The 15,207-nt window shown below is 40.9% G+C and overlaps 1 protein-coding gene across 1 annotated transcript in view; it reads left to right on the top strand.

The window, feature by feature from the left end:
• Positions 1-6,927, top strand: part of pappaa (pregnancy-associated plasma protein A, pappalysin 1a) — a 100,381-nt gene extending 93,454 nt beyond the window's left edge. Inside the window, exon 23 of the mRNA XM_084413643.1 lies at positions 760-6,927. Coding sequence (XP_084269769.1) covers positions 760-864 — 105 coding nt within the window. The 3' untranslated portion in view covers positions 865-6,927. The remainder of the gene's footprint in view (positions 1-759) is intronic.
• Positions 6,928-15,207: the final 8,280 nt, after the last annotated feature.

The following is a 15,207-nucleotide window of genomic DNA, read 5'->3' as shown; positions in this document are numbered from 1 at the left end:
TAATAATGTAAAATATGTGAAAAATAATGCAAGAAAGCATGAAAACATATTCTAGTACACCCCAAAAACAAAATCAAGACTTCGTAAAAGGGCATAATAGGACCCCTCTAATATTATAGAGTTTTCACCTTGTTTCAAGGTCGATTGTTTTATACAATGTGATGGACTACGTTTTTCTTACAGGAAGTTTTAAGCTAATTTACCTGTATAATGCGATTAAAATTGCAGTACTCCACATATCTTTACTCCTATTATGAGCATAATCGCATTATCATAATCACAATGAGCTACATTTCAACCTACCAATGGTTTACATAGTCACGTCAGTATGAAATCCGAAACTGTGTTCGCTGGTACAAATAGACATGACGTTACTCCATAATCGATGCTATGAGTTAGAAAATCCACTTTGTTGTGCACCAAGATAAATTGGCAAACGAGTTCACGTCATGAACAAATCAGTCTTCTCGGCCTCTAAGACAAATGGTTAAGTTAACGTGCAAATGCGAAGTGCACATATGGTCCTGGTTTTGAGCGACTGGAGATGCAGTTTATCCCAAAAAGCATCTGAGTCCTGCCTCGAGGGAGACGCACCACAGCAGCTGGTGTCACTGACGCACTGCCAACATTCATTTGTGACGTCAAGTGCCAAACGCCATTCAAATTCTATTTTCAATCCCTCCAAGGGGCTCATCAATTTTTCAAGTCCAAGTGCAGAGCATGTCTTGACCAACATGTGTTTTTCTTCTCTCCTTCAAGGTGATTCCGTTCCCCATGTCTTGTGACATCCGAAGAGAGTGCGCTTGCCGGGACCCCAACGCCTTGGAGAACCGGAAGGGCGAGCACTTGCACTCACTTGGTTAAAACGCTCCACCAAGCCGGTGCGCGGACTGGGACAGGATTAGATATTCTTCCCAGAAATGCTGCTGCTTCACAGTTGTACCTCTCTCCTCTTATAGCTGTTCATCCTTTCCAAGTCCAAGTCTACCTGCTATCTCTTACAATACAATACGTTTGGAAAAGGATCCCAATGCCAAGACCCCCAAAAAGGACTGAAGCTGGTTTGTGTAGAAGCATCAACATCACTCACGACCCCCCCCCCCCCCCCCCCCAACAAAAAACAAAAAAAATTAATTAAAGCAAAACAAAAGCAAGTGAACCAGGACGAAAAATACGAGAGATAGCTTTCCACACTGATGTGATTTGACCAAAGGCCGAAAAAAGCATCATCTCAAAAGAAGAAAGAACAGTTTGATTTGTTTTATTTCGTCTCAGTCGTGTTTTAGGACGTGACCTCAGTCGTCCCTTGTGAAGCGGACTTCGTCCCAAAACAAGGATGGTCACATGAATCACATGATCGCAGGCCATTTTTAAAGACTGATCACTGATTCTTTTGATGTTCCTACAGCGAAACCATCAGAAATCCATCAAATATAAATGCGCAACGGGGAACGGCTGCAGGTCCCGCCGCACACTATTTATGATATAATTGTGATTTGAGGTTTATTTAAAATGCACACGGATAGATCTGTGCATAAATGAGGTGAGAATGAATCGGTTTCTTTAGCATGGCTGCTGCTGTTGTTGCTGCTACGATTGCTGCTAATTAGTCAAACAACAGACAACAGGAATACGCAGGCCATGATCCAGTGTGTCATCAGTCTGCCTTAACACTTACCTCTGATCAATGTAACCGCCAATGACCGAACACCTCCCGTCACAGCGCCACGCCAGTGCTGAATTGTAACTCATCTGGTCAGAATGCATAATAGACACAATATATGAATGTAGAGGCCATTGTCATTAACCTTTTATTTCATATAAGTGGTTAGTGCACCCAAAAACGGACAATTCCATCATCATTTACTCACCCTCAGTTTTTATTTCTGCATTTTTGTGTGTGAAAACACATAGTCCATAGAACGAGTTAAAAGCATCATGAAAGCTGTCTTCCGAAGCTGTAGCTTTGTGTGATGAAGAGACTGAAGATTTTATTCAAAGAGAATCTTTCCATCTGCTGCCGCTCTCAAATGTCAGTCTCTGGTTACAACACCCATGGGAACCAATGACATTAAACCGTGGTGTGACGTCCAAAGGTGTCATGCTTAAATCTAACCTTTGGTCTGTTCCTCACACAAATCCATCAGCTTCAGAAGACCACAATGGACTACTTTTGTGGTACTTTTCATTATTAAATTGACCCTGATAAGGTAATACAGAAAAGCAATGGAGACCCTTTCACACTATTTCTAATGTCAGCGAACGTTGCCAGTCGAAACCACTTTTAAAAGGTAACTTACCGCACACGTGCCAACTTTTTAAACACTTGAAAGTGTTTTTAGCCCTTTTGAAACGAGTTAAAATGCTACGGGCGCTTGTGCCATGGATGTGCTGCCAAATGTGCTGCCAAAAAAAAAAAAAAAAAAAAAAAACGCTTCTATCTTCAACATAATCAGAATGACTTTATATACGCAAAATCACCATAAAACAAATCTTTATTATTACTTAATGTATAGAAAAAATTTACTTCAGCTGCCCGGCCAAAAAAAAAGAGTTGCTTAAGAGTCCATGATTGGCTCATTATTGCAGTGATTATTATGTTTCTAGCATGTTATATGTTTGCCAGCAGTTCTTCTAGTGTGTAGCTTTTCATTTCTTAAACAGCCGTGTAGGAAGAACATCATGATTATATTCCAGGATGATAATGTCAAGATTCATCAGGCTCAGATTGTGAGGAACATGAAGAATCATTTTCACACATGAATCTGCTCCTCTGAGTCCAGATCTTAAACTCATTGAAAGTGTTTGGGATGTGCTGGAGGAGACTTTACAGAGTGCTGGACTCTTGCATTGTCTTGACCAAATATTGATGCACCTCTTGATATGGAAGTAAATGTTAATTAGATCAAGAGGTGAATACATTTTTGGTAAGTCTCTGTAAAGTCTCCCTGAAATGAAAAGCTGCACATAATAATCACTGCAATAATGATCCAATCACAGACTCTTAAGCAACTCTTTTTTTCGTTTATATATAAACACATTGTTTGTTTTTTTTGGCTGCCAACTGTGAACGTTTCCTTCAAACAGACCTCTTCCCCTCATGGCCTTAACATGTTTTGTCTAGTTTGTCAGCGTCTGTGAATCTCCACGTTGGACTGGTGTGTCAGACCGGCTCCTGAAGACTGTAGTTGCCCTCCAGGAGCTGGATTTGACACCACTGATCTATACCGATGTCCCCTTGTATTGGCTGTTCGTTCAGTCATAATCGTGAGACATGTGGTAAAGAAAGAAGTTATTGTAGGATTCCTCAGCTGGAAAGTTCACAAAACTTCACGGTTATGCAGATTACAACTAATAACACTTTACAATAAGGTCCTGTTACTAACAAAACAGTATTTGTTCATCTTTGATAACATAAGTTGATAAAAAAATACAGCTGTTGATTGTTAGTTCATGTTAGCTGAGGTCCATTACGTTATAATAACAACAGATACAACATTTGGAAACTTATTGTAAAGTGTTACTGAACAACTGTTTCTGATAAGGTTTGTCCTCTATCCTTAATGTTATGAATTTAGTGCGATCGGGCCACGGCTGAAGAAAATGGATATTATCCTTGATTATCGGGCCCTCAAAACACTTTTCACGGCTGTTTTATTGGCATGGAAAACATGCTAAAACATTAAGGATTATTTTGCCTAATGTTTTAATAATGGGCATCACTTTGTGCAATTGTAGATATGGTAGTTAAAGTATAATAACTCTATGACATTTATAATTAAGAAAAAAAAAAGAAAAGAAAAAAAAGAATGGAAGCAACACTTATTGAAGAAAGTCAAACAACCATATCATTTTTTATGCGTTTATTATCGAGTCTTCGTGTGTATGGCATAAAGACTTCATCATGAGATGCAGAAGTCAATAGTTTCTTTTTATTGTGCTTGTAGTGTCACAGGTGCAGTCATTTATATTTCTAAAGAAACGATAAAGTGAAAAAGACAAAAAAAAAACGTATGTACCAGTAGTCAGTATTCGTGTCTTTGACCTCAGTTGCTGCACTTTGGGAAGCTCATTGAATGAAAGGCAAATCTTCTAAAAATCGCTGCTATTGTACGGCAGGACAAATTGGGAGGGAATGTGTTTGTGGTGTTTTATGTTCCTTATTACTGTATGATCTTATCATATGCCTCTGATTACTGATCATCATTGTGGTTCCACTTGCTCCACGTCTGGTTTTATTGTAAACAGCAGAGCAATGCGACATATGGACGCAGTTTTATTGGATTTAAATGCCTTGTCAGAACAAGCGTTTGGGATCGTGGAAAACTGGCTTTGATATTTATGCGTGGAAAATAAGTCTTTAATTGGGGCGTATGTATGTATGTTTTTTTTGCTCTGATGTCTTTTTTTCTTGTTTATTTGTTTGTTTGTTTGTTTAGTCAGCCATCTCATGAATTAGGTTGAAGGATTTATTATTAATATCGTTAAGGAACTACAGCACCCAAAGATGAAATAAGCGTAGGAAATATTTCACAGCAAATACTATACAATGCACGAGAGTACAAAACTTATAATAGTGATGATGTATGAATATTTTGTTTGTTATATATTCTTGGGTGAACAAATACCTGAAATGATGTAACTGTACTCAAGATACCAATAGTCAGCATTTATTGCCAAGATGGACAGCAAAACCGATCAGCATCCACATTGCCAAATTAACACAAACATCACGTAACTTGCCAACTCGCTGACAGCGCGTGTGACGGACAGGCCTGTCAGACAATGCTTTTTCCAGTTTTGTTTTCAATGCTGCAGAAATGCACTGGCCAACTGCCCGAGATTTCCTTTTTTTAGTCATTCTCTCACTCTTCTCACACTTGTTTATGTTTCTCCATCACTGCGTGCAAATCAGCGATCAGAAATACCGGAGTGGAATTACAGCAAATCCTCATTTTCATGCATCTCCAATCCCTCAAAGCGCGCAGGTCTAAAACTGTCTGTTAGCTTGTTTAATGAAGTTTTCAGTGGGATGTTTCACACACACACACACACACACACACACACACACACACACACACACACACACACACACACACACACACACTACTGTATGCATAGGATTTCTTGCTGTACCTCATGCCTGTAATGTTTGCTGCTTCCATATTTTAGTGATTTGCGTCTATTAGCAACATATAGTAGTGTACATAGTAGAACTATTTATTAAGAGTGTTATACTTTTGTAAGTTATATATTTTATTATGTAAGTTATTTGTACAATGGTCTTATAAATGTAAAATTTAGTTATAGGGGCTCTTGTATTATTTTTCTTTAGTTTATTATTTTATCCATTGCTAAAGTTGAAGAACAGATACAATAGTTCAGAATTATATATTCAATAATCTCTCTCTTTTTTTTTTTCTTTTTTTTTGTTGTTGTTGCAACAAACCAATAGAAAACAAAATGTCATTTAAGAGAAAAATTGTGTTTTTGTCACAGAATGTCATTCAGTCGCTCTGGAAATACTGCCAGTAATGCAGTCGAGACATGATTGTAACTTCTATGTTGTAATATATGTATGTAATTGTTTGTTAACACAGTACATTTATTCTATGGCATAAAGGAGAATGGGATCATGACATACCTTGCAGTTTTAAAAATGAAAATCAACTTCTGTATACATTTCGAATGTCTCTTGAAATCTGAAACATCCAGAGCTCACATGCATCAGCACTGGACAGGTGAAGAACACACATCGCTGTTTTTGGCCTGCCGATGTGTTTGTCCAGGTGTCAAAATACGGACAAACACAGCAAAACATCAGCGTTCGATGAGTCAGAGTTTCTTCCTATTGGGAGTCCTCAAAGTTGACACGTATTTCTTTGAAAAGATGGTTGGATGGTGTGAAAAAAAACAAACAAAAAAAAAAAAAATAATGGAATTGTATCAAGAGTTTTATAACGGTTTAATATGAATGTCTCAATTATGAAGATGTAAATAGTGATGTGAAAAAGTGTACCAGTTAAATTGCCTTGTATATTTAAAGAGATTCATTAGACACAACGATACGTTTATGACAGTTATTTAAATTTGAAATGCACCATATATATATATATATACATCATCTGTCTTGTACTTCAAGTGTCCTTTAATTTCAGTGTTTTAAATTCTCTTGAAACGGATGTGTTTGTGCCTGTTAAACCCATCTGTGTTTGGTGATGGTGATGCTGGCCATGTCTGCTCTTGACCTCACATTGCTAATAAATTATGACCAAAATTCTGTCAATATTTTGACCTTTGCTTGATTCATACACATAAAGTATATCTCTATCCAGTTGACGGGGATTCCCAATCCAGTATTGGGTATATATCCAGTATATTCCCAATACAGTCACTAGTGTGGATAGAGTTGATGTCTTTCCATCAGAATTCACACATCTCTATCTGATATCTCGATTCAAGAAACAAGATGCATTTTAGGGTGCATACGCATTTCCATGGATGATATATGTTGTGATATGCTTGTTTTTTTTGGGGTAACACTTCACAATACGCTTCTATATGTTAACATTAGTTTACAATGCAACAGCTATCATGAAATAACAATGACAGTTTTACAGAATGTATTAATCTAGGTTTAGATTCATCCTTATGTATAATACATTTACAGTGGCGTAAATTAACATTAGCTAATATATTATGGAAAAACAATGATCAGTATAGTCTATTTATATATGAAAAAAAAAAAAAACCCTGCAATTGTTTTAATAAGCTGTTGTTTAATGCACTAATGTTAACAAATTTAATCTTATTGTAAAGTTATATTTTGGTGCTCTGGATTACTGCAAACATATCTGATGTATCACTATTTGAACAATTAATAACTATTTCTCCGTCATGTATTGTGTATAAATAAAGCACTGGTAACTCCTCGGTGGTATCGTCCACTCTTTGACCATTCCAGCGTTTCGGGATTGGATTCGGTGTGTGTGGGATTTGGATTTGGAAAATGCAGTTTTCGAGTTGACATGCATTAAAAATAAACAGAATAATCAGTTAAATATGATAAAATATTTGGGTTTCATCCAATTTGGAAGAACCTGAACATGTAATTGAATGTTAAAGAAACATTTCCTGAAGAAATGAATGCTAGCAAACATTATGGTTGTTTGCTGTTTTGTGACTAATGGGACATCAGCAATTCAATGCACTCATGCATGTTTACATTTAATTATGTTGGTTTGACAAAGACAATATACTGATCTATTATTTGAGGTGGTGCTGCTTCTTCTTCTGAGACCAGATTTATAACAGTAACTTGTCCTATCTATCAGACTTACGGTTTTCCTAAAAAATAAAAGAGTGATCAAATCTATGAACAATCCCACAGAGTTTCATTGAAAGGTTAAAACTTTTACTTTAGCTAAAGCATGTTAGCAATGTGTTAAAAAATGCAAATGTTATAAAATGCAGAAACATGCTAGCAACATGATTAAATGTAAGAAACACGTGAGAACCATGTTAGCAACATGTTAAAAGGTTATCAATGTCTTAACACGTTAACATGCTAAACCATAAGAAACATATTAACATCATGTTAAAACATTATCAACGTGTTAGTACGCTAACGTGTTAAAACGTAAGAAACATGTTAACAGCATGTAAAAACATTATCATTGTATTAACACATGCACATACGTAAGAAACACGTTAACAAACATGCGAAAACGCTGTGTGTTAAAATGCTAACATGCTAAACATTTAAAAACATGTTATCAACAAAACATTATAAATGTGTTAACATGCTAAATTGTTAAAAACATGTTATAAACATGTTAGCAACATGCAAAAACTTTATCAATGTGTTAACACGTGAACATGCTAAACGTAAGAAACATTTTAGAAACATGCAAAAACTTTATCATTGTGTTAACACATGCTTACATGCTAAAACATGTAAGAAACATGTTATCAACAAAAGATTATCAATGTGTTAACACATGATTGCATGTTAAAACATAAGAAAGAGGTTAGCAAAAAAAAAAAAAAAAAAACGTTATCAATGTGTTAACACATGCTTACATACTAAAACATAAAACATGTTAGCAACGTTAAAAAGTTATCAATGTGTTAACATACTAACATGCTGAATCATATGAAATATGTTAACAACATGCTAAAACCAATGTGTTAAATAAAGCTAGTGATGTGGTAAAACATGCTAGCAATATGTTAAACAATGCTAACATGCTAAAGCAGGTCAGAAATATTAGCAAAGTGCTAAAACACACTAGCAGCTTGTTAAAACATTATGAACGTGCTAAAAGCATGCTATAATTTTGTTAAAACATGCTAGCAATGCGCTAACACATGCTAGTAACTTGGGCTCCAGGGACAGGGTTGAAACCCACTGGTATAGGCGAGCAGAATAATCTAACAATGCATACAAAACTGATTACTTCTCTACTATATAGTATGTGAAAACGTACTCGGTTACTTTCGTAACCTCGGTTCCCTAAGTGATAAGGGAACGAGTACTGCCTTGCAAATGCTATGGGAAAACTCCTTTCTCGAGAATATTGAAGCCTTTATTTTAAAACGCATTGCAGCTGCACAGCAAGAGAGCATGACAGCTCAATAGAGCGAGCTGATAGGCTGTGCTGCGGCAACTGCACGAACCTATGGCGAATCAGCAAAGGTAAACGGTCCAATCGGAGCGCTTGGCACCTTGCCAACCTGAGCGCGCCAAAATGGGCGTGACTGAAGAGTATAAATTCAGAGAAAGTTCACCATATGACAGGTTTAATCGACTGAAGCGAAGCACCTGATATAAGCGAAATAACACGGCAGGCAACGCAGTACTCGTTCCCATCTCTTAGAGAACCAAGGTTACGAAAGTAACCGAGTACGTTCCCTTATGAGAACGGTTCTCTCGTACTGCGTTGCAAACGCTATGGGAACCCAATTTAAAACGCTGTGCTATTCGCCGGTGACCACTCTGAATGTGTCCGGGGAGACCCGGGACTGATAAGAGAGTAGTCTATATATCATAGACCAGAATGACGGGCCTTAAATGATATACACTGTGTAAAGTGAAGCACAAGGGTCACTAAATCACACATAGGTCTAGGTCGGAAGAGCCAGAGCCCTAAATGGAGAGAATTCGTGCCTGTAAGGCGGGGACCTCTAGGTTATAGAACCTTGCAAATGTGGACGGGGCGGACCAGTCAGCCGCCACACAAATGTCTTCAATGGGGATCCCGCTGGACCATGCCCACGAGGAGGCGACGCCTCTTGTGGAATGAGCTCTTACACCTATGGGACACGAGAGGTGTAGGCCAGAGAGATGGCATCTACAATCCATCTTGACAGTGTGAGTTTCGTGACTGGCAGCCCCCTGGTGCGGCCCCGAAACAGACAAAGAGCTGTTCAGACTGTCTGAAAGAGGCAGAATGCTCCAGATATATTCTCAGAGCTCTGACAGGGCAGAGCGTGAGGGCATCGCTATCTTCTTCCGACACAGGAATAACCTGGGCTCTGAACGGAGTTGAGAGCACCTTCGGTACATACCCGTGTCTTGGTTTAAGGACAACTTTGGAGTCATTAGGCCCGAACTCAAGACAGGAAGCGCTCGTGGAGAGTGCTTGTAAGCCCCCAACTCTTTTAACTGACGCTAGTGCTAACAGCAGAGCGGTTTTAAGAGAGAGGGATTTCAGATCAGCCAACTGAAGCGGCTCGAAGGGAGGTCCCTTAAGAGCCCGTAGAACCAGGGAAAGGTCCCAGGCCGGCACAGAAGGTGGCCGAGGCGGGTTAAGTCTCCTGGCTCCTTTAAGGAAGCGAACAATCAGGTCGCTGTTACCCAAGGAAGAGCCAGCCACCGGTGAGTGAAAAGCAGCAATAGCTGCTACACACTTTGAGCGTGGAGGGGGAGCGTCCCGCGTCCAACAGCTCTTGGAGAAATGTAAGTACCCTTGGTACTTCACAGTTAAGTGGGTCGAGGTTCCGAGCTAGACACCAGCTGGAGAAAACTGAACACTTGAGGTGGTAGAGGCATCTCGTGGACGGAGCTCTAGCCTCCATTATGGTGTTTAGGACCCCTTCTGGGAGGCCCCGGGGTACCCGTTCAGGGGCCATACATGGAGGGCCCACAAGTCGGGATGGGGGTGCCAGATTGTCCCGTTCACCTGCATGAGGAGGTCGCTCCGCTGTCGTGGACAGCTCCATCAGCTCTGGGAACCAAATCTGGGTTCGCCAGAGGGGGGCTACGGGAAGGACTGCGCACTTGGTGTTCCTGATCCGTTCGATGACCTGAAGGAGCATCGAAACCGGAGGGAATGCATAAAGGGGGAGGCTGGGCCAATCGTGAGCCAGCCCCCTGTTCTTTGAAAAGAATATTGGGCAGTGAGAGTTGTCTTCTGAGGCGAAGAGGTCCAACTCTGCTTTGCCGAAGATTTCCCACAACCAAAGCACCGTCCGGGGATGGAGAGACCATTCGTCTGGGGGAACATTGCCCCGAGACAACATGTCTGCTCCTGTATTCATCGTGCCCGGCACGTGAGCTGCCCTGAGTGAGCACAGTTTGGCGTGAGCCCATAACAGTAGCTGTTTGGCTTTAGTAAACAGGTTGCGAGTCCTGAGGCCGCCCTGGCGATTTTGGAGGCGTCTGTTGAGATAACCCTCCTCTCCGAAACCAAACCCATGTTCACACCCTGCTGGTACCAGCTGGTGTTCCTCCAGGGGGCCAGAGCTCTGGTACAGCGCTGGTTTACCCTGATGTTCATGAGGCCCAAACGCCACGCACGGGCTGGAACTTGCGGTCTTAGCCATAGTTGAAAGGGGCGCGCACACAGTAGATCTAACTGGAGTACTGAAGACGACGAAGCCATAAGGCCCAAAACCCTTTGAAACGTTCTGAGGGGTACATAGGAGCCCGCTTTGAACGACGCGGCGAGCCGCTGTATTGTTAAAGCCCGGCCCGGCGTGGGCCATGCTCTCATTTGAACAGAGTCGAAAACCAATCCGTTGGCTGGGGGACAGCACACTCTTGGCAAAGTTTACCCTGAGCCCGAGGCGTTCTAGATGGCCAAGGAGCCAGGCTTTGTGAGCGTGGGACTCCGCCTCTGACTGAGTCAGTATGAGCCAGTCGTCGAGGTAGTTCAGGATGCGCATTCCCCGCTGTCTCAGGGGGGAGAGAGCCGCATCCATGCACTTTGTGAATGTACGAGGCGCTAGAGCCAGTCCAAATGGTAGGACTGTGTATTGATATATCTGCCCCTCGAAGGCGAATCTCAAGAATGGCCTGTGATGGGGGTTTACTTGGATGTGAAAGTAAGCGTCTTTTAGATCTACTGAAAAGAACCAATTTCCTGGGCGGATCTGCGCTAGGATGTGTTTGGTCGTAAGCATCCTGAATGGCCGTACCATGAGGGCCTTGTTCAGGTGTCTGAGATCTAAAATGGGTCTTAGACCGCCGTCTTTCTTCGGAACGAGAAAGTAACGGCTGTAAAAGCCCGACTCGCTTTGTGATGCTGGAACTATCTCGATCGCCCCTTTTGCTAGCAGACTCGTCACTTCGGAGTGGAGGACATGAGACATAGTGCTCCCTTCCGAAGTGTAAGTTATAGCGCGAAAGCGCGGAGGTCTGCGGGCGAACTGAAGTGAGTACCCGTTCACTATAGTATTCATCACCCAGTCTGACACATCGGGGATGGCTCGCCAAGCCAGAGCCCGATGAGCCAGAGGCTGAATCATCTCTGAAGGCGAAGCGCCCGGGTACGGGGGCTCGACCTGGTAGAGGTTTGTATGAGGAAAAATGCTCGATTTGTGCTCTGTGTGGGTCGCTGTTAAAACAGCGTTTGTGTGCAGGGGTGCGTGACAGATGACGGGCCCATGTTCTGCATTTAACACGACTCCAGCCGCCTGAACTGAAGAGGGAGCTGTGAGAGGCACTCAAGCGATCTTCGGGGGTGGTCCGGCCGCAGCGGGACAAGAACCCCTCTTCCCACCGGTTAGGACGGCTTCTTAGGCTCATGGTCGAGCGTGAGCTTTACACGGGGGGAGCTTTACATAACCCTTCTCTTCAGCGCCGTCAACGGATGAGAGCGTAGTAGAAGCAGAAGAGCAAAAGGGCGCGCGCCAGGATTTAGTAAGCTCGCTGTGGACCTCGGGGAAGAACGGAGCGGCATGCTGGGGAGGAGCCTGTTGGCGCCCCGGCAGGAACAGCACACTGGGTGTGTCTATCCGACATGTGGAGGGGAATCCCGCAGGATTCGCAGACGGGGAGCGGCATTTGCAACAACGCGCTCTGCTCTTTTAGATGGAAAAAGCTTTAAAGGATATGCTCGTCGGATGCCACAGAGAAACGATCAGCTGGCGAGATGATGTCGGCGCTGAAGCTGTTCCGCTGAAGGGCTGTTCCATGACGAGAATGCTTCTTTTCCGGAGAGGTCAGCGAAAACGAGGTGAGAAACAGAGCTCGAGCTGAAGGAGATAAATCTGTCATATGGCGAATCTTCTCTGAATTTATACTCTTCAGTCACGCCCATTTTGGCGTGCTCAGGTTGGCAAGGTGCCAAGCGCTCCGATTGGACCGTTTACCTTTGCTGATTCGCCATAGGTTCGTGCAGTTGTCGCAGCACAGCCTATCAGCTCGCTCTATTGAGCTGTCATGCTCTCTTGCTGTGCAGCTGCAATGCGTTTTAAAATAAAGGCTTCAATATTCTCGAGAAAGGAGTTTTCCCATAGCGTTTGCAATGCAGTACGAGAGAACCGTTCTCGTAAGGGAACCAGTATGCCAAAGTATGTCCAGTAGGCAAAAACTACCCAGGTGGCCTTCTACTTCTGGTGAAATGACCAACTAGATGTGTTATATATATATATATATGGCCACTTATATATATAAATGCAACACTTTTGTTTTTGCCCCCATTTTTCATGAGCTGAACTCAAAGATCTAAGACTTTTTCTATGTACACAAAAGGGCTTTTTCTCTCAAATATTGTTCACAAATCTAAGTGTATATATATATAAGGTTTTTTTTTTTTTTTTTTTTTACTCACTAGACAAAGTGGAAGTCTGATTAAGGAATACACACTGCTTTGGTCCCTGAGATGTTTCACAATGAGAAACACACCACATATATTTCTTCTCTTAACACACAGTCTTGGCACGGCTGTAGAAGCAAGAACTTTGATCAACTGAAAATGACTGATCATCACTTACCTGTTTTCAGTCACATAACCCCTTTGTGTCTCCTTAAAGATCAATCTCTGAATGAGAATGTGCACTGAAAAAAAACAGGTATATATTTGAGCCTCTAAATTAATCTTGAGCAATTTAATTTACGAGGGCTTGGTTTCATAATGATAGAGAAGTCTCAAGTTTAAGATGGATCTCTCAATAGAAAGAAAAGAAAAAGACGCAAAATTAAATCTGTCCCTGCCTGCAGCATTTTTTTTTTTTTTTTTTTTCACAAAACCTTCATGGCCCCCAGAATATTGTGTTGTATGAATTATCTGTACATGCAATATATCAAAAGAAAGAACAGACCGTCTGCTTTTAAACAAACAAACAAACAATGTTTTAATCTAGCTTCATGCATTCCTTTTTTATCAACACTTGAATGTTAGTTTGTAAAAAAAAAAAAATCGCGTTTTTGCCAAAGACTACAATGCGCATAAGCAATACTGTTAATGCTTGTTTCTATAAAAAAAAAAAAAATGTTTTTTTTTACCATGTGTTTTGATCCAGAGATTTTTTAATAGATTTGTTATAGCGCCCCCTACCATATAACAGTGAAAACATGGATTTCTGGAAAATTCTGTTTGTGGCAGGGAAAGAGTTAAAGCCACTCTACACGCTTATAAGAGCAGTCATAAACTGTGCTAAATTAGCTTTAACATTTACTCTCATGTATAGATTAGTAAAGCAAACACATGATGTATGGTTCCTCAATCATCAAAACAACATAATGCTGAGGCACACTGAACTACATCCAGGAAACAAATGCAGTTCTTTAAAGTTTGAGAGGAACATGCTCATGTAATCTGATCGATCACAACGCTATCCTTACCTCTCTCCTGTGACAAATCTACTAGTGTCTTTAAACCGATCTCCTCTGATCTTTAAACCGATCTTGTTACTGAATTAAAGAGAGTCTCACATTGGCCTCTTTGATGGATGTGGATCTCCCAGTCATATCCCGTGAGGTTTGTACCAAAAAAATGTTAACTAAAACCATAAAGTTTTCCTGCCTCATGCTTGCTAATAACTAAAGGGTAGTTCTACTGGATTCACTACATGCATATGGGGAACTACTTTTTAGTAGAGGTGTAACGGCACACAGAAAGCAACGGTTTGGGATGTACCTCGGTTGTGAAGTCACGTTTCTGTATGTTTTCAGTACAGCAGGGGAAAACATGTTTTGTTTTTGTTTTAACAGTGGTTTACTGAACAAACAATGTCAGTCTGCCAATATCGCTTCAATCAGAAGCAACATAAACTTCAGTTTGTGCTGCTGTTGAAATTGGTGGAAGAGATTCAAAGCACTTACACTTTGGATGCAAAATATTTTACAATAAGGTTATAATCATTGCACTCCCATTCTTTCCCTGTGGCATGCATGCACACACTGAAATGGAAATACTTGCATGAATTGTAACATTTACAGGTAAGTATACAACCGTAAGATGTACATTGTTCGCTGAGGAAAACACGTCTCTAACACATTAAACAACACATGCATCTGACAGCCGTCAGACTATTTACACTATTTACATTACACCTCTACTATTTAGCATGATATTTACATGTTAAGTCACTTTTGTTCAACTTAAGTCAAATGGCTTAGGAAGGTAGAGGAATTTAGAAGAAACAATGCTAAGTTGAGTTCAGTTGGTTACAAAATTCCTTCAACCCTTTTGCTTTCCTTAAGTATCCCGATCAAAATAAGTATCCTTCAAATGAAGACATTGGAAGTTATAAATAAACAGGACCCTAGGGGTTCACACAGGGTGCAGGAGGTCATTTTACATGGAAGACACCATCTACAGTAAGCAAAACATCCCTGAACTCTCAGATATGTATTATGTACATGTATGCTGCTGTTGTGGCAATGAGACAATTGTACCAGTCACATTGAGAGATGATTCAACACATGCGTGTGGAAATAACTGGTATTGACAAAGTACATTATGTTTGCATGTTAAG

Source organism: Rutilus rutilus (genome assembly GCF_951802725.1).
Source record: "Rutilus rutilus genome assembly, chromosome: 7".
NCBI classification, from domain to species: Eukaryota; Metazoa; Chordata; class Actinopteri; order Cypriniformes; family Leuciscidae; genus Rutilus; species Rutilus rutilus.
The sequence above is the reverse complement of the archived record's forward strand: the minus strand, read 5'-3'. Positions and strand labels throughout refer to the sequence as shown.